This window comes from Coturnix japonica, chromosome 10 (assembly GCF_001577835.2).
Source record: "Coturnix japonica isolate 7356 chromosome 10, Coturnix japonica 2.1, whole genome shotgun sequence".
NCBI classification, from domain to species: Eukaryota; Metazoa; Chordata; class Aves; order Galliformes; family Phasianidae; genus Coturnix; species Coturnix japonica.
The window spans coordinates 11,131,389-11,153,367 of record NC_029525.1 but is presented as its reverse complement, the minus strand read 5'-3'; the positions used below and the strand labels follow the sequence as shown (position 1 = coordinate 11,153,367).

At 40.7% G+C, this 21,979-nt stretch overlaps 1 protein-coding gene across 4 annotated transcripts in view; it reads left to right on the top strand.

The window, feature by feature from the left end:
- ARNT2 (aryl hydrocarbon receptor nuclear translocator 2) overlaps positions 1–21,979 on the top strand; it is an 85,772-nt gene that overhangs the window by 47,002 nt on the left and 16,791 nt on the right. For all 4 annotated transcript variants that reach the window (XM_015873074.2, XM_015873076.2, XM_015873077.1 and 1 more), the window contains 6 exons: positions 320–385; positions 815–900; positions 8,732–8,808; positions 10,620–10,754; positions 11,415–11,489; positions 15,844–15,995. In XM_015873074.2, coding sequence (XP_015728560.1) covers positions 320–385; positions 815–900; positions 8,732–8,808; positions 10,620–10,754; positions 11,415–11,489; positions 15,844–15,995 — 591 coding nt within the window. The remainder of the gene's footprint in view (positions 1–319; positions 386–814; positions 901–8,731; positions 8,809–10,619; positions 10,755–11,414; positions 11,490–15,843; positions 15,996–21,979) is intronic.

Here is a 21,979-nt window from a genome sequence, read left to right as displayed (position 1 = left end):
GTTTTCTGGTAACTGGAAGCGTATCTATTTTTTAGCCACTCTTGGAATTCCTATTGCTAATAGCCCTTAGATTTGGAGGGCTGGAAGGGAATCTTTCTCTATTGTTTTTCATAAAATCATGAAAATATTTGTACTGCACCCAAGGAACTCGGGCTGCGAAAGGAGCAAGTTCTGAGAAAACATGTATGTGGGACTTCCAGTCAGAAATAAACATCCATAATTGTATGCTTTCATATACTAATAAAGATCTTTAAATAGTTGAGATGAAAATACATTTTTACTCCTTTTTGAGTTCTTTCAAATACTTTTTTACTTTTAGGTGTGGAAATGCTCCTCTGGATCACTTACCTCTGAACAGAATAACCACCATGAGGAAAAGATACAGGTATTTAATTTACTGCAATGGTCAGTTGCCTAAGTACTCTCATTTTTCCACTAGCGTAATGCTTAGAGTACAGCCTGGAAAAACTTGCATTAGCATACAGTGCAAAGTAGCCCAGGATCACAGGGATGAGAACTGAGTACTCACTTGAGCTGTGGTGGTCACTTGGTCTTGCAGAAATCGTGAGCAAGTGACTCAACTATTTCTCTTAACCTGTTCCATCTCTGAAATAAGCTTCATTACGTTTCAATGAGAAGTACTGTGGAAAGGAGGTGAAACGTGAATAGTGTTGTAATACAGCACTTTAGGGTCATGGTTGGATGTTTCTAACACAGCTTATGGTTATCAGTAAATCACTAATAATAGCATAAAAGCATAAAGCTATTCTGCATGTCAGTTAACATGGTATATTTGTATTCCCTTTTCATTTAGGAATGGCCTGGGTCCAGTAAAAGAAGGTGAAGCACAGTATGCTGTTGTCCATTGCACTGGCTACATCAAGGCTTGGCCACCAGCAGGTGTGTATCTCGTGGGCAGAATGTAGTGCACATCTTCAGGGACTTGGGAATCTGGATCAGGATCCCTTTACTGGTACAGAGCCAGGCTGAATTTCTATAAGGGTACTTTCTATCTGATCTTGATAAGCTTTTGATATCAAGAATTCAGCTGTTGTTCTGCACTCAGAATCCCCCAATTAATTCCCTGTGAACCCCTTCTCAATTTCATTGCCACAGAGAGAGGTAGAAGAGTTGTCGGTAATGTGGGATTGCAGCAACTGAAGCCGAAAGATTTCAGTCTAATAGCCAACGTAAAAGTGGCCTGATTTTTAGCAGGTAAACCCAAAGCACTGATACACCTAGAAAAGAACAACTTACAGTTAAGTACCAAGTTGCAAGAACCTGTGTATGAAAATGTGTAATGTCAATTTAGATGCAGAGATCTTCACTTCAAAGTAGTGGTTTTGGTGGAGAATGTTCAGCCATTGTGATAAGTTCTGTTTTGAGGATGTTTTTCTGGGAAATGTCTTGATATTTTTCTTTGGACTGGAGTTTACCTATTACTCAATATTGCATATGGGAATATTTGCATTTGAAAAATTCCAAGGGGAAGCAATGGAGCTCATCTAGACATCATCATGAACTGGGCTGGCTGACCTTGGCATTTGCAGTAGTTGAAGAGGACTGTTTCAACATAACAGCACCTGACATGAATCAAACCTTGAGTCGCCCTGCCCTTTTGTGGTTGTATACCACAATCATAAATCACATTTAATGAGAAATTTTGAATGCTAAAAGTGGTTTGTACTGTGTCTGCACACTGGTGTACAGTTATCAGAATATGGGTGTAAACCTCATGTTTATTTCCTGCTGAATTGTGGTGTTGAGTTATATAATCAGTTACCATTGTTTTTCATCTCTCAAACTAAGTACACATGTACATACAGACATTTTCAATAGCACAGAGCTGAAGCTTTTGAAATTTTTGGTAACTTTTGCCCTTAAGAATAGGTCTAATTTATATCCCATGTGACCTGTGCTTCTGAAACAGTACAGACAGTGAACACGTCCCCTCTTCTTACTGATAGGGTTTCACTGTGCTGTAGAAATCAAAATGTTTCAACTTCATTTCAGTTGCAAAAGAGCGAATAGAACAATGTGTGTCAATTGCTCTACAAAAATGAAACTGTTTTCTGTTGATAATTCCAAGGGTGAGAAAATTCAGCGATGATATACGAGATGTGTCTTCAGAAAGGTGTGGGTCAAATTAGATCTCTTGCAGCTCCTCACTTAACGCATACTGCAGGGTATCAGCTCCTTAGAGACCTGACGCTTCTGGGGTAGGTGGTGTTTTGCTCTACTCCAGCTCATCCAGAGTCAGGCTGCTGTCTCATGCCTAGCAAGCTTTTCAATCCTCGGTCTTCATTAATTTATAGGAAGATTAAGGTAGTGTATTCTTCACATAAAATCTTCTTGCCTTGTGTCTCTGTCTCTCCAGTGTTCTGGGACCGGGACAAGGAAGTCGTCTCTTGTTAGCTTTGACTTTGCCCAGATAAACCAGCCTTCCAATCGCTGCTCTCACTGTGCATTTCCATTTCTTTATCCATCTGTTTTAGCTTCACTTTTCAAGATGTAGGTTATCAGAACTACAGAGACTTGTTCCAGGTGATACTGTAATGATACATCATGAAAATGGTACTTCCTGTCCTGAGAGGCAAAGTATGATATTTTCTGTTTCTCTTCTGTATGGTGGCATCCTAAACCACCTAATATATATATATTAGGCTGCCTTCCCCTCAGTTCTTGTCAACTGAGTCTTTGTAACAAAAACAGCTTTGAATCTTTTGATTCACAGTGTGAAGTTTCATCCCATTACTATTGCTGTAGTTTGTGACAGTTATTAGTCCCAAGTGCACACTTATGCATTTAGTAATGTTGGGTTTCATCCCATTTTTATTACTGCACTCCTCAAAATCACATGGTGATCCCCATATGATATCCCACTGCTCCTCCACAAAGTCAATGCCTCCAAACAATCCAAAGGGATGTTTTAGCTTTTAGCCTTACGTGGAATTTCAGTGGTGTTTTATATTAACATCCAAATTGTTACTCATCATAGTCATGCCTGTGTCTTTTTTCAGGGCATGTAGTACAGAACTGAGACATCTTTCATGAGTGTTTATTTGTCCTCATACCCTCACAAGCTTTCCCCATTTTGTTTTGGTGATTTTCTTATAACCATTGTCTTTCGGAGCTGAATGAGAATATCCAAAGGCTGAATTGGCTTCCAGTATGTTTGGGTAAATCAGTGGCAACATTACTACATTTTGTTCCCATTTCCAGAGGTAATTCAACCATAATGTGCGAAGCAAATGAAATAACTGCACAAGTAATTTAATTTGCTAAAGCTTTTCCTACTCTGTAATAAAATTACTTTTGTTCAAGCCAGGTAGCAAGTAGTAAGCCCCTGGCCTTTGCATCACCTCTGCATTCTTGGGCATAAATGGTTTTGTGCCATGTCTCAGCTGGTTATAAACAGCCATGGAGTGGATAATTTTCATTTATTTTTCAATTGCCAAGTAGATGCTCCAGTGTAAACTCTTTACCTTGTTCTTTCAGAGCATGCAATGTGGCACGTGCATTATGCAACTGATAGACAACATTTATCATATACCTTCGTGATCACAGTAACAAATGTTTTGCAAATACACTTAATCTGCACTTTATTTAACACCTGTTTTTTTTTCCTCTTTCTGGGCTGTATTGCATTGTTCATTGTCGATGTGCCCTATACTCTGTGTATCACAGTGAGTACTGATGCAGAGATACCAAGGCAAGAACTGTCCTGTGGTCACTGTTAGTGTTATTTATCCCACATTTTTCCCTTTTTTCTCACCTTTGTGGAGCAGCAGGACTCATTCACTCATTAGTAAACTGCCTCTTTTTCACTGTGGGAGAGGTGGGAGAAAAAACATCATGCCTCATCTTCCACCCAGAAGAGAGCAGGGATCATGCAGGACCTGTGGGCAGCACCTACTTTAGGCCTTTCCTAGCCAAGCAGACCAAGGAGTGCTTCAGGCTGTGCTTTATCTCTCTGTCTTCTGGAAAAGGAGCTATTTAGCTGTTCTGAGAGTCTTGCCTCTGGGTGAGTGAGCCACAGAGAGAAGACAGAAATGGTTGGAGCATGGGTCTGTTCGGGCTGGGTGCATTACTGGTTTCATCACTGTCTTTCATTTTGCTTGTGACAGAAGGGTAAAGCAAAGTTCACGTACAAAACCCACCATAAATATTATGTATTTTCTCATAAATTACATCTTGACCTTATGTGGACTCTGCATCAAGTAAGCTTTGTGTGGAAGTAGTCGAATATTCCAGATTCCAACTGATATGTTGTTAATTTATTATGTGTAGTGTGTATTAGAATAAGTAATGACGGTGCAGTGTTGGATTATTTTGAAGGAGCTTAAAAGACCTCTTGTTTGAAACTGGCTGCATCCCAACTCCAGCCTTTGTCCCTCTGTTTCCCATGCTAGAAGGCTGTGTGATTCTTAGCCCAGGGAGTGCTTCAAGCTCCTGACCAGTCATAAAGCTGAGAAATGCTGACCTTTTCCTGATCATTCAGTTTTAAACTTAAGCAAGCACTAACTTCATTTTTTCCCCCAGAGCGTCTTATTCCTGAAGGGAAATGAACCTTATGTGGTCCATATGATATTTTCCTAATAGTTTGTTTTCATGCTGTAACAATTGATGGAAAATATTTGGTAGAGAGAGAAGATACAGTCTGTTGAGTTGTCTCTCCTTTTCTGTAAATCAAAAACAGGACCCGCAGGAAGAAAACATTGTGAAGTAAAGGCTTAGATAGATCCTTGGTTCAAAAACTTCAAATAAAAAGTCCCAGAATAGTGTTGAATTCAAATAATGTTGAAATCTTCTTTTTTTTCTTCATTCGTTTTTTATCTTAAAAAAAGAAACATTTTGGTCTTCCAAGTCAGACTTACGGTAACGTCTAAACCACAGCATGCCAAAGCTGTTAGGTTATTCGAAAGTTTTGGCAGAATCTGGACATTTGTGCAGAAGTGCTCCCTCTTCCAATGCAAAAACAAAATACTTGCTTGAATATTCTTTGCGCTTCTGTCACTTCTAAAGCTGTGTTTAAAGAAAGAAAACAACTCAGCCTTCGTTGGGATTTTTCATAAGATCCATCTTTGGTATACAGTAAGTATTCACAGTTTCCAGTGTTGTGTGTAGGAAATAATCTATTGCAGTGCTGTTCTGTACATGGATGTATCACTGCAGCTGTAATGATGGAGATGGGCATTTACGGGGGACTGGTAGTGATCATGGAACACTTATTTACGTCCTTCTAAATACTCAGAAATAGTTTATTTTTTACTGTAGTAAAGTGAAACCACAAATCCACTAACACAGTTCTGTGTCTCAAAGAAAGTGTGGGGCAGAAGGATGGAGAAAGGAGGCAGAAAATGAAGCTGTTCTATCATTACAGCCAATTGGAAGCTCAGTGGGAAAACTAAAAAGTTCCTTATTTCCAGACAAACACATGCCATTACCCTGTGGGAAACTGCTGGCATACAGGACACTTAGAAATTAAATAGAACCTCTAACGGCACAGTGTTCTATTTGTGATGCTCAATTGCAGGCTTAGCTTTGCAAAATGTTGATATTAATTTGAGCAAGCGTAGCACTCTATTTATTATTCAAGAGAAGCATATATTTGGTGTTGAGAAATAAAGCCTCTGTCAGAGTTGCGTATAAAGAATGTGACTAACTGATGTATGTTTATTTTGTTGATACCTCCAAAAGGTCAGTGTTGTGGCTGTTCTCCTGCAGGCTTTTGAAATGGTTTTTGGAGATTCTGATGGTGTTTGGTGAACCTAAGGAGCAACATTATGTTGTGTTAAAAGATAGAGAAACTGGTATTAAGTGCAAAGCGCGTATTTGACTGTCCTTGTTGGAGTATGCTTGGTAAAAGGTGCACTAAAGCAAATGTGAATCTCTCCTAGAAAGCATCGTTGTACAGAAGCACACACATAGTTGAATCTTCATAGTTATCTGCAACAGAGTAAAGAAAGTAATTTTCATCTATAGAGCGCTATCAATAATGGCATCTGCACTTCAAACAAGTGAACAATCGTTTTGGCATATCTTTGCCATAGGCAGTTTTAGGGCAGGAATAGTAATTCACTGGGTCATGTATCAATAAATTCCAGGCAGATTGGGTTTTTTTTTGGTCATAGTGTGTATTGTGGGGTAAAGCAAATAAACCTTCCAGTGTGCTGTATGGACCAAATGTAATCTAATATTGTAAAAAATAATAATAAAAACACAACAAAAGGTAAAATTTAGATCAACCATTTCCTTTGCCAATGCTGGAGTTCCATCAGAAGTGGCGTTGCTTAGCTAGGTTTAATTTTGGAGATTGTTTATGTTGCTTTCAGTTTATTTGGGCAGTGGTGAGCCTGTCCAGAGTTCCTAAAAAGGAAAGTGTTGTTGAAAGCTGCAGAAAAACGATTATGCAAAGTGGAAGCCATCCAGCTGAGTATCTTTGCTGTCCTTCGCAATAAATACACTGTGTGCAGCTAAAGAAATGATTGGAAAAAAAAACCAAGTCAGGAAAACAGTTCAAAATTGTCCTCTCCGAATGGAAAACTCCACTTAAGGGAAGGTCTTTGGGTTAAGATTATCCAACCAGAATGCCTAAAATCATTTCCTTAAGAGCTCTTATAGGGTCCTGTATTGAAGAAGCCTACTTGTCAGTAAGCAGCCACCCAGAAAACCCTCTGAAAGGGGAGAGCCTGGAGGCTGTCTGTGCTACCTGTGAAGCCAGGGCATTAGTGTGTGCTTGCTTCAGGCAATGGCTTTTAGGTTATTTCATGGGGCTGGCCATTGGGTCTTCACATTTGCCCTGGTGCAGGGTTTAGGCCCAAGGCACCTCCCAGAGGGATGCAGTCCCTGCTGCAGGCATCCAGCCAGTGTCTGGCCTTCCCCAGTTTGCTTTCTTTGTGCGGGTTGTTTTTGTACTCTGCTGCAGCCCTTTCACATCAAAGTCAGTGTCCTCATGCTGCTGCCTAAACCGCTGCATCATTTCATTCGTCCTGCTCTTGGTTCACCCCTTTGTTCGCAGCTTTTTAAGATGAAACACGACTGCGTTCTCAGTTGTTCATTTTATACCTATTTAAAATGAAAATTGGTCATGTGGAGGAGTTTGATTTGAGGTTCAGTAGCTCAGCCCTCCCTACCCACCACATGTGCGTGAGCAGATAGCCACTTGTCTGCCAGAATTTTGTCTGAAGTAGACACAGTTCTTAGTTGATGTTCCGTGCTGCTTTTTCAAAGTAATCTTCCCTCTTTTCCTTAAGACGCTGCCAAGTTTAATTCCTTTGCAGAGTTGAGCTGTCACTAGCTAATTACTGGGCCTTTTTGTTGAAGAAATAACTGTAAGCGCAGCAAGGAAGAAAAGCAAAATACTTCTGCAATATATCTCCGAACTGCAGCTTTATGTCAGTGGTCTTTGCTCTCAGATACATAAACGACTGTCTCAGAGCGTGGGACTTGTCTGTGTTTGGAGTCTTTTCTGTAGTTTGCCTAATGTGTAAAGAAAAGAGAAGGAAGGTGGCGCTGTGTGATACATTGAAACGTTGCTTTGGGATTTAACTGATGGAAGTGCTTGAAACTGCAGATTGCCCTCATTTCAAGGGTGTTCTGCATCCAGATGAGGTAAAGGGCTTCAAGTGGAAGGTGTGGTTCCATAGAGGGACCTGCATCCTATAGCACAATCGGAATTGAGAAATACTGGTAGATAAGGCTGAATTACTTTGGTACAAAATCCTTAATTCAGTGACTACTTCAGTTCATTTACCAGCAGTTACAGACATTTTTCAGAGGTATCACATTAAAAAGTTCCATCCTTTTCATAGTCCAGAGGTTGAACCTATGTGAGGAACCTATATATCTTGAGAATAAAGTGGTGCTTGTTTCATAATTGGCTTTGCAATTAATTCCATTGATGCCTAAAGTGCATCTTAAATGATTCACTGCCTGTTGTGACTGAATTCCTTGAAAAGCCTTGTGAAAGAGCTCACAAAATAAGTCAGCAGTGTCACCGTTGGAAGATGTTTTGCAAATCCTCCATAGCAAACTGGTATCTCAAAACTTAAGTTGGGAAATAGCCTTACAAAGGCTTAGCCAGCTTGTGAGTAAACAGAGCTAGTCTCAGTGTTCCCATTTGTGAAACACCGAGATGGAAAACAGCACACATGCATGTTCTGGAGTTTTTCCTGTGTTTATAGTAGTTACTCCTGTTACACAACTGAAACATGCACTGTTAGCAATGCATCCGCATTTTTTCGGTCTTTCTACGTAATGACCCAGATTTAGTCTATTATAGAGAAAAGTAAAACCGTGTGTTAAATGTTAGCATGAAGCTTGTGTGCCTTGTTTTTAAGGCTGATGATAATAGATTATTCACCAAGAAAACTGAGCACAGTGTGCAGTGACTGAGCATATTAAGGGACAGCATGATTCCAGTAATGTGCTGTAGAGCAGTTCTCACGGAAATGTTGTTGCCTATCTCATGTCATGGAGTCTTTGTTTTGTCTTCAGCATACAAAATTGCTTCAGTACTTGCTATGCATGCATATGAAGTGTGAAGGATCAAGCACAGCTTTGAGGGAACATCTGTTCTGAACCAAGTGATAATGCCTGAATCCTAGAGAAGACAATCACATTGTTTTGTATGATGTAGAACATCTAAAATAGTATGGAACCAGGCCAGCAGGTTCTCTGCTCATCCTCATTTCCTAATTGTAACAGTATTTGTTGTTGTTTGCTTTAGGAATGACTATACCAGAAGAAGATGCTGATGTGGGACAAGGTAGTAAATACTGCCTCGTGGCAATAGGAAGGCTTCAGGTAATGCTGGTCTTTTTTTATGTGAAGTACTTCAGAAAACATAATCAGTGTTGTGGTTTGGTACCTCCAAAACGTAACGTGCCTTGATGTCTGTGTGTGCAGTCAGTGGTTTGCTTAGAACACACTGACTGAACAAGCTGAACATTTGAATTTGGTATATTTGTGTGTCTCACCCAACAACTGCAAGAAAGATGCTCCTGGAATGTGAATCCATCTTGACCTGAGTGCATGGGGATGGGATATTTTAGATGGTAAAGAGCATGGGAGCACATGCTGTAATGACTAAAGTGGCTCCCAAAGACAGTGGTGTGCTCCGTGCTGTTCTTTGGGCTGTTCTCTCTCTCTGGCTAATCGATTACTTGAAGAGAGATGATTGCAGGAGTTGGTTTGAGAGTGATAAAGATAAAGCAGTAGAGAGGCACTTAATGGATATTAGATTTTTTTCTCAGCTTGTGTCATTTTATGCATTCATATGCATTCATGATCCCAGCCAAGAGAACTGAGAATAAAATTTTACCTCTTTTTATTCAGACTGTTGCAATTGATGTATTATGTTTTCTTCTTTTGTCTGTTGCTATAAGAGTTCTGAGCTAGAGATGGAATAGTTGCAGTTAATCACTTTCACCACAGCAGGAAAGCAAGCTTTTATCTTAGCAGTACAGGGATTGTGCCACGAGTGTATATGTTTGGGCTTCTTATGTGATCTCTTGTAGGCCTGCACTCATTGCCATCTGCTACGATGGCATCACTCCTTCTTAGAAGGTAGAATGACCCTTCCATAGAGCACAGGTACCAAACCTGTCTTATTTGGGCTGACCAGCCTGCAGACTGCTGGAAGTGTTAGCACTTCTTCAGTATGTCTCCATTGTGATGGCAGACCTACAAAAGTATTACATGAAGTTAATCATACTTTTATAATCAGGGGTAATATTGGACACTAATGGAGTGGAGTAAGTTATGGGGATTCGTATGTTAGAGCTGCCGAGAAAATTGTATTAGTAACGTTGAGTGTCAAAACATCTGTTATGTTAGAGAAGCCAGTGGTAATATGTGAGGGAGGGGAGGAGGAGGTTCTGGAGATGCCTTTAATTGCAGAGATGTCAAGGTGCAGAAATTATAAACTCTGCTCTATAAGAGTAAATAGAAATCTTGCATACAGTTGAATGGCAAAGCTGCTTCAAGACAGTAAAAAAAAAAGGTTTTTTCTTCCTTTGGTTTTGGGGCCTTGTTAGTCCTGTTGACTTTAAAAGTTCTAAGAAAAACAGCCGTCTTATCTGTAGTCCCAGCACAAAAAATAAGGTATAAAGAGGCCTGGTTTCTAGTGAAGGTTTCTGGTGAGGTTTGTTTCACCTGACTGTAAGTTGAGTGTTTGGTCTGAGCTGGTCCTGCTGGATGCATTTACAGGTGATGAGTTGGCTTCTTCTATGGAGTGGCCTTCCTATCCTAAAATGGCAGGCTCAAATTGTCCTCTGGGAGGCTCTCATTTTTCATTGACAAGGGCAGGAACCAAGAAGCCTGACTTCAGGGTAGTCCTACAAAGCGATCTGAACCCAAACTTACTTTTGTCCTCCCTTATTGGGAACTTCAGATGTATCTGTTTTCCTGCTGTGCTGTTGAGCCTAGCAAAGTGCCATGGGATGAGGTAACTGCACTGCAAACTAGCATTAACAGCAGGTCATGTATCCGTGCTGTTGTTTTATTTACAGCTTTCCACAGTAGTCAGTAATCTGCCAAAAGATTTTGTTCTTCAGCAGCAGAAATGTGAGGTAGGTCTTTGGTGGACTAAATGTTGTGGACTTGGTTGGTCGTAGGTAACCAGCTCTCCGGTGTGCATGGACATGAATGGCATGTCGGTCCCAACTGAGTTCTTGTCAAGGCACAACTCTGATGGAGTCATCACCTTTGTCGACCCCAGATGCATCAGCGTCATTGGCTACCAGCCCCAGGTCAGTGAGCCCTGTCATTGCTGAGATGCATTAGAGCTAATGAGGAGAATCCTGTTTGCGCATTAAAATTGACATCAGCAAAACGTGGAACATTTGTAGCTAACAACCTGTATGCCATGAACTAAATGCTCTTCATTTTTCTGTGCTGACCGTGCTTCACTAAAATCTAGTTTTCCCCTTTGTTCAGAGGGTTGTCTTTTTATTCTTTTGAGATCCAATTAAAATCCTAACAGCAAGATGCTTTAAATCTTGCAGGGCGAATACATTCTGTGACAGAAAGTTAACAGAGCTTGGAGGGAGTTTTAGTCCTGCAATTCTTCTGCCCATTTCTTGAATCGGAAGGAGAGATCATTTATGGCATTATTTTCCTTTAGACTGACATCTGCTCCTCTCAGTTGGAGTCTGTTCATGGAACTGAGCAGAATAACAAATGAATTTCTGACTACTATGACCCTCCCTCAGATAACTTCTGTGCTTCTACTTTGTGTTGCTACAAACCTTCCTCTATGTTCATCTTTGATTAGCTGAGTAGTCCTGTTGAGGATGATGGATCCAGTGTCTGCCGGGGTTACTTACAGATCCGTGCATGGGGTTGTGTTGCAGTTCGGGTGTTTTACACAATTTTGTTCTATTTTTTACACGGTTTTTGTTTTATTCTAGGATCTTCTGGGGAAAGACATCTTAGAATTCTGCCATCCTGAAGATCAAAGTCATTTGAGAGAGAGTTTCCAGCAGGTACTGCATCCTCTTCCTTCTCTTCTGCCATTTATTTTCTAACCACTGTGTTATTCAGAGAAATAGCTTTTATTTTACATTCTGAGGTATTTTTTTCCATTATCCGGGAGGAGGAGTGACAAAATAGAAGACAATCTGTTGATAAACAGTTAAGCTGAGTAAACAGTAGTTCAAGCTGCAGCATCTGTAGTCTCTGTTTTCAGAAACAAATCACCCGCCCTGCCTTCCTGTGGGTGTGATGGTGCAGCTAAACCTACATGGCTGCTTGCTGCCATCAGGAGTCAGGTCCCACTCCTTGTTTCTGCCATCCCTGACCTCCCCACCCTTCCTACTGTGCTGATGCTATCACAGATGGACTTCCCTGGTGATTTAGCGAAAGGGCTGCTTGATTTTGCATAGGGTGAGCTTTCAGATGGCTCAGCTCCCTGAGCTCGTTGCCTGATGGCACCAGTGGTGCGAGAAAAGCAGCGAAAACACATACGCTGTGATTCAGTAAAACCCAGATGATTGATTCCACTAATTCATCCAAGAGACAGTGACAGAACACTGCTAGATAATAACATGTCCAACATCCGTCTGTGATTGTCTGAGTGCAGCCTGGGGCTCAGGAAAGCTGAATAATGTTCTGGTTAAAGGCTCAGTCCTCACTGTGCTTGCTGAGAATGCACCAGGCCACAAGGGCTGCTGCTGTATCCTGAAGTCAGTTCCTGGGGACGTTGCTGTCACAGCTCAGCGTTAGGCATGTGCGTAAGTAGTGACTTGCTGCATCAGGGATTTGTGTGATTTTCAAGGTCATGCAGTAAGGCAGCAGGAAAAAAAAACACGAATTAGAAGTGAAAGTTCCTCTTCACTCAACCCGTGTCCAATCTGTGAAAATACCATAGTGTTTCTTTAGCAGGCCATTCCTCTTTCTGTATATTTTTGTTCAGTACGGTAGCGGTGTGATCAGGGCTGTTATTTCAATCGTGGAATAAAAGACTGATGTAAACAGTTCAGCTATGCACCAGGTGGTTTTTATTTCTAAAGAATGTAAAAAAAAGTGAAGGTTAAACATTAGCTTGGAATCTCTTTTGTGCTATTTTATTTGTGTGCACTGTTGGAAGACAGTTCATGATTTTCCCACCAGCGATCTCAATGCTTTATATATTATTACAGAATTAATGTTTGCTTTATTCATACTTCAGGACAATAGATCACTGCAGTTTATTTTATTATTGTTAGTTTGGCCTTAGAAGTCTTTTCATTAAAAAGGTAACTGATTTCCAATAAACCGTTCTTTGTTTTTTTCCTCCCCCAAACCCTCTAAAACTTGATATTTTTAATTTGCTGGCAGTGCCAGAACCAGGTCGGTGCTTAACAGAGGTGGGGAGGAGGGAGGGATGGGTATGCAGGTTTTGGTCAATTGCCAGCGTCCATCTCAAACGCTTTACTTCCTTGGGAAGATAAGTTCATTCATCAGGGTGGGAAAATCAGGCCAGAATGAGATATTCTCAAGGCCAAGATCAACAAATAGAGTTCAGTATCAAAGGATCCAGAATACAGCTATTTGATATCCAGTAGGATGCTATTCAGATTGGACGCTTACACAAGGTCTGTTGTGTTTTCTATTACCACACCCAGGGTAAAAAAAATGTCTTGATTAAGGAATGTTGCACACTGAACTCCAACTATTTAATGCCTTATGAGTCATTATTGTGAATTTTTTTGCCTTATGAGTCATTATTCTGAATTTTTCTGGGCAATACTAATAGTTTTTGCACCTTTTTTTCCTTTTTTTCTGTATTCTTTCCATTGAGTCCTGTAGCCAATCGATCAGCTTGAAATGACAAAAACAGAATTGCAGCACATTTCCTAACCTAATTGCTTGTTGGTGGAGACACAGCCTAAATACCGGGTTTCTTCTAAGATAATTACTTGTAGGAAATACAGTGAGAATCCACAAGACGTGGCATTTATTTGCATCAGGCCTCTTTTCTCCTTGGCTGAGACCTGGTAGAGGTAGCTTGGTGGAAAGGTAATAAAGAACAAACAGAGAGATCCTAGGTTAGAACCAGCCAAATTGTTTTAAACCATATAAGCTTTCTTCTCACCTATAGCCAGGATTATTTGATAACTAACCTACACAGTGTAGTTATAGTGCCGGTGTGCAGGCTTTGTTTCAAGCACGCTTCTTCAGCTGGATACTCATCACAGAGAAAGAGCAGTTCAGTCCTCAGAGTCTGGAGCTGGAACATTTGTTTTTAGGGTTGCCAGGGCCTTGGACCTCATTGCTCTTGTTGAGACAAGCTGCTATTGCATCATTTTCACTGCCACCGGTGCCTTTGGTTTTATCCATCAGACTGGGAGACTGATGGTGAAATTTTGCACCTGATTCCCAACTTTTGACTTCAGTGAAACTTCATCTACCAAAGGCAGAGCTGGAAACGATCACTGCCAGATATCTGACTTCAGACTTCTTATAAGCAAGTATGCTGTCCAAACAAAGAATTAGCTGTTCATTTTTATTCATTAATGCTTTTTCAATGGGCAGTGGCTTATTGCTCGCTCCATTCAAATGCGAGCTCATCATTTCTTCTTGTGAAAACAAGAAGCAATTGTTTCTTGTTAGTAGTTTGCCATCCTATTTTTATTCTGTTTTGGTGTATACACATGGATGCTTTTCTCCTGATTCATTATGTGGCCTGTTTCTTTTCAAATTCAGATTTTGGATTTCCTCAAGAACTGTCTTTGTGATGTGTGAGATCTGACTAACTGTATAATTATCAAAACTATTTCTAGTGGATATTCTTGTTTATTGATCAGCTTTAATTTACTTCTTTTGGAATGGTCTGTTTTAACTTCAGGTATCACAGACGTAATCTTCAAGGCTCATTTCACCAAAGCACCACAACATGTACTTAACCATAAGTATGTGGTAAATTCACTTATATTCAATTATGCCCTAAAGAGCAGTTTAATTTAGCACATGCTTAATTCCCACTACATCTGAAGCTTAGCACACTGCTGAGTGTTTTGCTGAATTAGAGACAAACCTCTTTTGTCTTTTTCTCATCTGTGGTTATATCTTTATTTACCTGTTTCTGTCCAACATAATTGCTGGCTTCTGTGCATCCTTTGCAAGTTCTCATTCCCTGCTGTTCAACACTCCTGCAAGATCTTGCTGGGTCTGTTCTGCACTGAAAAATTCATCTACACATCAAAAAGGTCATGAGTATCTCCACTTCTTATTTTTTTTGCCTTTCTCATCAATTTTTCTCTAATTAGTTATCTTTCTCCATTCAATTATTTCCCTATTCTTTTTCTTCTGTCCTTCTAATTACCCTTCTCTAACAGTTTTTCTTCATTCAGGTTTATCACTTCTTGACAAAACGTAGTCAAGTTCTTCATCCTTTCTCCTATCTTCGTTTGCCTTATCTTGGGCAATTTAAAAACTGTTTTTAAATACTGCTGGTTCATTTGTTGGGAAAAATAAGGCGTAAAGGGAACTTGTCAGCATTTGGGCAGGAAAGCTTATTATAAGGAAACAAGTGTACAAGATAACGATGATTTTTTTTTAAGGCATTTGCTATCGTTAGGAAGAGGCAGTGAACAGAAGCGATAAGGGAACAGATGCTTAGCAGAGCCATAGCTAGGCTGAAAGGGAAGTTCTATAGGCTTTCTTTGGATAGTCTTTCTTAAAAATAGCTTATGGCTCCTGCTAGCTCTGTGTCTTCGAGTCTGCATAATGCATCTGTTCTTGTGCTTCATGGGCAGGGCATATCTTAAAACTTCTTCTGCCATGGAGTTAACAAGTGGTTGCTTTGACTGGGAGTCCATTTTCTGAGTAATCCTGTTACTTAGTGCAACAGTGAAATACACATGAAATCCACAGGGAAATACAAATCAGAATCCCTATGGACAGACTTCGATAGGTAGAGGTGCTCTCTGTAATATTCAGAGTGTTTCGGGATTGGGTATTAATCATCTGAAGACAGATTTGTGCTTGTAATGTGTTTGGGGAAGGAAAAAAAAAACTAAGATAGTCACATACAGTGTCTATAAATAGAAAAAAGAAAATATTACTTAAGTGTTTTCCTAATGTAGTGTGATTTATTATGTCACACATATGAATTGATAGTCAAGCAGAAAAGCAGACAGGCAACCTCATAAAATGTGTTTTCTTCTGGACTTCTGTTTCAGGTACGGTTTTTATTTATGACATACATATATATTTAAAATGTACCTCAGAATTGTCCTACTGTGTCCATAGCTTTCTGTAATTTAAGTTCAGGACACTCTGGTTTCTGCTGCTTACTATTCATTTGCACAGCAGATAGCAATTTCCTTTTATTAACCTTTCTAAATGGTTTTGCAGGTTGTGAAACTGAAAGGTCAGGTCCTGTCTGTGATGTACCGTTTTCGTACCAAAAACCGGGAATGGATGCTGATCAGAACCAGCAGCTTCACCTTTCAGAATCCTTACTCCGATGAGATTGAATACATCATCTGCACCAACACTAATGTAAAGTATGTGCCTTTCCAGGTGCTCATGTATGTACTTCGGAAAGAAGTGAAGCTTTGCTTTTTGCTGTTAGCAGTGTGTAAATGCATGTTCAGGTTTTTATGTTACTAGCCACGTTTTGTTTCTCTGTAGCAATCTGTAACAGAGCTTTTCTGCATTGCCAGATCCTGCAGCCTGGCTGCTTCTCTCGTTATCCTGCAGTGCTTCCAAGGCCTGGCTGCACTGGGAGAATCCTCACTTATCTGTGATGTCATTAGACAGGCCCCTTGATCTCAGGCCAGGCTGCTCTAAGCTAGCACAGAGCTTCCAGCAGCAGACTAGCTGTCATGAATGATGTTGGAGAAAGGTTAGCCTGATTGCTAAGCCAAAGAGAAAATTATACGTGTGTGTTAATAAGGGTCACACAAGAAAACAAGACTTCTGCTTCTCGTTCATTGTGATCATACTATTACATCTTCCTGGGTATCTTCTTGAGCTCTGCTTGCTCTTGCAGCCTACAAAAGCTGGCAGCATCATTTCCTAGTAGGCCAGAGTGGGAAGGGCTACTCCTCTACTGTTAACATCTGGTGGAATATCCCCAAGTATGGGGATAGATCCGACCCCTTGTATAAAAAGGGGAATGTAATCATCATGTTTTTGAAGAAATACTTTCAAAAATCAGTCATTGGACTGTTCAGAAGGAGGTTGGCTTAGTGGGCGTCTCGTTCTGTAGCTGATAGAACTGCTTCTAAGGAAGAGTCTTGCTAGGAGTATAGCAGGGGTTTTTCATTGTTTAACTGAGCAGAGCAGAGTTTGAAGCCTCCTGAGTTCTGAGCCAGTAACTGCAGAAGCTAATCTGGACTTGATAGAGCTGTCGCTTTTGTAGTTGTTTTTTGTTTTGTTTTGGTCCCTTTTTTTTGTCTTTTTATAAATATTTCCTCTTTCCAATGTAAACGTAATCTGTTTCTAAAACAAAATCTACTTCTGGTCTGACCAGAGGGTTTTTTTGGGGGGCTTGTTTGCTTTTCTTTTTTTGCCGAGTGTTTTAACGTATTGAGGAAATTATTAGCTTTAAAATCTCAACCTGTTAGACTGTATAATGGAAATGCTGAATGAGCAGTCTACTAGTGGAGATGCATGCTGAGAATTCTGCTTGGAAAACCAAAGCCCTGGGGCACTGGCATTTGATCTTAGAAATCTCATAAGTGTCTCTGCGTGCTGCTGAAGAAAGGTATTTGGACGTGACACATACCTGGCCTAGAAGAGCTGTCCTTTCAGCATCTTGAAACCCATCATTAGAATCGGTTCGCTTAGATCTTTTGTGCTTTAATAGTTGGATTTTAAACAACCAAATAGTTCATTAAAAACAAGTGTCCTGAAATGAGGGCTGATCATCTCCCTGTCTGCACTGATATTTCTATGTCTGTCTTGCCCCATATTTCTTTTCAAAATGATTTGTGTTTGCAAAACAGGCTGGCAAAGTACCTTCTAGTAACTGCTGCGGTCTGTCCTAGGATGGCTTAATTGTACTTTGTTCCCAGGAGTCCACAGCTCAAAACATGTAACTGCAGACTGCATTGTGTTTACTCTGGGAATGCCTTTTTCTGAGAGTCCTCTATACTGTTCAGCTTGGCATTGCAGCACTTGCTGAGATGAATAGGGTTGTGCCAGATTCTGGCTCCTGTTATATTTCTTTTGCTGGGTCTGAATAACAACCCAGCAATGCTGCCCTAATATGGAAGTTGCCTGCTGCTACTTTGACAGTGGATGTTCCTTCTTTTCTGTCATGTTGAAAATGTTCTGGTCCTATGGCAAGATACAGCCCATTATATGTCTGCTTTTGAATGGTAGAAGGGAATGCATTATTCAAACTGTTTTCTGTTTTTCTCCCTGTGCTCTCACACTGCTCAGACAGATGTCCAAAGAGAACTCACTGTATTGAGGTGCAGTTCCAGCCCATTTGGGGATATATTTGTGCTTTTGAACATTTGGGGTCGTGTTTTGACTTTTGATTTCTTAGATGCCTTCAGGAATTATGTGGTGTAGTAACTGCTGCGTTTTACCTCCTTGTTCAGCTCTTTCTCAGGCTGGTGATTCAGTGGTTTGTAGCCATCCAGACGTGTCAGTGGCTGCAGCCATTGCTCCAGATCCAGCAAAATGCTTCACCTGGAGACCAGGCGCTGCTGCCTTCCACTGCACAGCTGTAAGCAGCTACACATGGAGGCATTTTATCTCACTGTGATAATGTAGCCAGCTCCACAAAATACAGGTTTGAGGGAGCAAAAATTCAACAAGCAATTAAAAAAAGGCAATGTACACAGCAAATCTAGGTTTAAATAACTTTTTAACTGAAGATAATTAAAGCCACAGTGCATACATCTCTCTTTCTCTCCATTCATGGCATAGCTCTCATTTTCTGTTGGTCAGTGAGCCATGTTTTCCCAGCAGACTGCAGAGGGCAGTGGTGGTTCCAGTTGTGGAGGGATCTGTTGATTATTGTTTGGTTTGGTTTTGCTTTTCCTCTTTATTCCCTTTTTCTGCTCTATGGGTTTTCCTGTAGAGCTTCAAACGCTCAGCTTTCCAAATCTGCTTTTGGTGCAGAGAATTTTGGGAGATGAGGTTCAAATGTTCACTTCGTTCCTTGCAGGAAAAAAAAAGAGACAAGAAAACTTCTCTCAGTTTCACTTGGGTACAGTCATCCAAGAGAAACTTCCTGGAGAAATGAAGCATTTAATGTTTAGCATTTGTGCTGCGTTGGGCTGAAAAGAAGAGTCACCCAACCAACCACATCTTCCTGCGCATTTGGGGCTGTTTGATTCCCAGAAAGAAATAACAGTTGGGATTCATGTTTATCTAACAGAAAGTACATAGAACAGTGTTCGAATGAAAGAATCCGTCGTGGTGACAATAGAAGTCTTCAAAAAAACATAGAAATCAGATATTTTTCTGACCTTTATGGAAGTACTGATGTTCTAATTTTTGCCAACCCTGGAGCCCCGTGTTCCTTTGCATGCATTTATGAATCCTCCAGATGCCCTGAGTCTCCAGGTTTTCATCTCAAAGCCAGCTGGCTCAGGTCACCTCTGGAGGCAGCCTGCAGGATGAATCAGCTGTGCCTGGGGAGAGCTGCTCCCTGGTTCTGATTTTCCTGGGCCAAAATGCTGATGAGATCAGTTCTGTCTTTGGTAGGGGTGGTGAAGGCTTCCCCTGATCCATGTGCTGTCTGTGGGCTGCCTGATCCATCCTAACGTGTAAGATGTGCCCTTTCACAGCAGTGATTTGAAACTTGAGAGACAGAGAGAAGAGTTTCAAGAGTTTATGGAAGAAAACTATATGAGGGCAGTTGCAAGACTTGTATTACTGCCTTTTTGTCCAAAGCAGGGAAATGTATGTGCCTATATTATATAAAAATGGTGTGGTAAGGATACAGTATTGTATCTGTATAGATAGTATTAAATTTAAAGTCCTAATCCTTTCTATTACTTTGATGCCTGAGAAAGGAACAGATATGTTCCATGTTTATATGGAGAAATTAATTCAGCTGAAATCCTCTCCAGTGTCCAAAGGAACTATTTCAGAATATTTTCTTCTGCTACAAATGGAAACAAAATTGAGTTAATTGTCAAAAAGCTTCAGCTTTGCAGAGAGATTTCTTGCTCAAGCCACACACTGCCCTGGTTTCATACTAGACAAAGGGGTGAGCCTGGAATTCTGCAGTGTGGGCTGTAATTGTTGACTTAGGCAATACCTTACTTGCTGTGTTGGGTGTCACGTAGAGCCCAGAACTTTCTCTTCCTTTCAGGTGTAAAACCGAAATAGAAACCAAGGGCTGTTTGGGTTTTGGATTCAAAGTCCAAAGGTTATGGAATCACAGAGTCATAGAATTGTCAGTAAGGCAGTTCCATAACACTGCTGATTGATATCACCTGACAGGAACAAGCTGGTACCCCATGGCTGAAGGGATGTGTGTGTGCTGCCATTCAGTCAGCAGGGCTGGTTGGGTGGCAGCACCTGACATGCCCACAGCAGCAACCTTCAGATCTCCCTGGTCACAGAATGACCCGGGTTGGAAGGGACCTCAAGGATCATGTAGTTCCAACCCCCTGCCTGGCAGGGCCACCAAACATACACCTTTACTAGATCAGGTTGCCCAGGGCCCCATCCAACCTGGTCCTGAACACCTCCAAGGACGGGGCATCCACAACCTCCCTGGTCAGATGCTCCTTTCAGGCTTCAGACATTATTCAGACTATCTACGCAATAGCAGCAAAGGTGCTAACCTGGCTTTGCATTCCAGTCTGAATTAGATTCAGCATAGCTTACACAGAGCTTGGGGAGAAAATCTTAGGTGTTTGGTGTTTATAGGGAGTAGATTTAGTAGGTTGCTCAGTGAGTTCAGTGCTGTTAACACAATGTGATATCTGTAATGTATAGCATGAGTATGATATGAATAAGTATCAGAGAAGATAGAGAAGGGCAAAGGAGCACTGAGTTAGAGGACTGCCTACAAAACAAATAACTGGTAAGCACGCTGTTTGGTTTGGCTCATTTGTATGGATATAGCTGAATCAAGAAAACATGCTTTCTACGGAACAGAAGAGACCTAATGTGCTGTTTATTGACACACGCACCAAGGCATTGGTAGTAAAAACAAATGAAAGAGTGTAATTAGCTTTCACGTTAACAACAGGATTTAATGGGTGTTTATTGTCCACAGGGCAGTATTTAGAAAAACTTCCCCATAGATTTACCATGATTAAATTACCTCCCATAGTTCTGCTGGAAGAATATGCATTTTTTTTTGCTTGTAGAACAAAGAATTGCTTTACATTCCAGAGGTAATTTTTTTCAGGGATTCTCTATTGGCTGTAGCAATGTGGAGGATCCATGTTTCTTTGGTGACCTGGAGGAATGACCTGTTTGCTTGTTACACATGGTACAAAAATGATTCTATCTGCCATGTACTCTACATAGTAATGCTAGCAGAATGTGTTAGGCCATTAGTTAGGTGACTTTTTCTTCAGCAAGAAGTCAGAAGCGTACAGAACTGCATCCACTGTCATGTATCATTTGCAGCTATCAAGCTCATGAATCCAGCTCCAGTCTTAACCCTCATCTCTGAGCTTTAGCCTCATTTTGAAGGGTTTGTATTTCCCTTGGTAAGTAGGCAAAGGGTGTCATAGGTACAGTGTGCATCCCTTAAGCTGGGTGTAATCCTGCTGCTTGTGACCAAGTGACAGCAGGTGTTAATGGAACGTGCAAAGCATTCAGGTAATTTCTCTGTAGAAAGAAAATTAATCAGTGTAATCCACAAAAGACAAAACATTTGGTCACAAAATATTTCAGTTCTACTTCTGTGCCTCTAAAACCTTTAATCAAAGTGCTCTGCAGGGGTTCAGATATTCTTCCTTGGGAAAAACCAAATCGCATTTTTTGAGGGACCGTTCCAGCATTTTCAAAGTCAACAGAGTGCCAGAAGTCGAGTGTTGTGTCCTGTGTTATCAAACAGTTCTAGAGTTCATTAGGAGAATGCTGAGAATGGGGTTTGAATTTGAGCAGGGTGCTCTGCTGCAGCTCTCACACTGCAATCCCAGCTGGGCCCTGGGCCACACATGGGTTTGAGGTCTGAATTTGTCTTTTCCAGACTTAAAAAGCGAGTGGATAAAAGGGTTCAGAATATCACCGTGCTGGGTATGTGACAGCTATATAAAAGATGCTTATATTTTTATAAATAATATTTGTGCATGTAGAATGTGACAGTGTCTGAGTGATGGGTAGTAGCGTATTTACATTCTGAGTGTAGAATATAGAATGTGAATGTGTCTGAGTGATCACCACCTGCTTATTGTCCCTTCATCTGTCTATTTCTTGTGACTTCCAATGATTTTCTCTGTTGGTACTGGCTAATTGTTGTAGTTAAGAACAGTGCCTGATGCTAAAGACAAATCAAGTGCATTTCAAGCATCTGCAGATGCAGACGTTCTTTGTTCTGGCGTACAGCCCCTAAAGT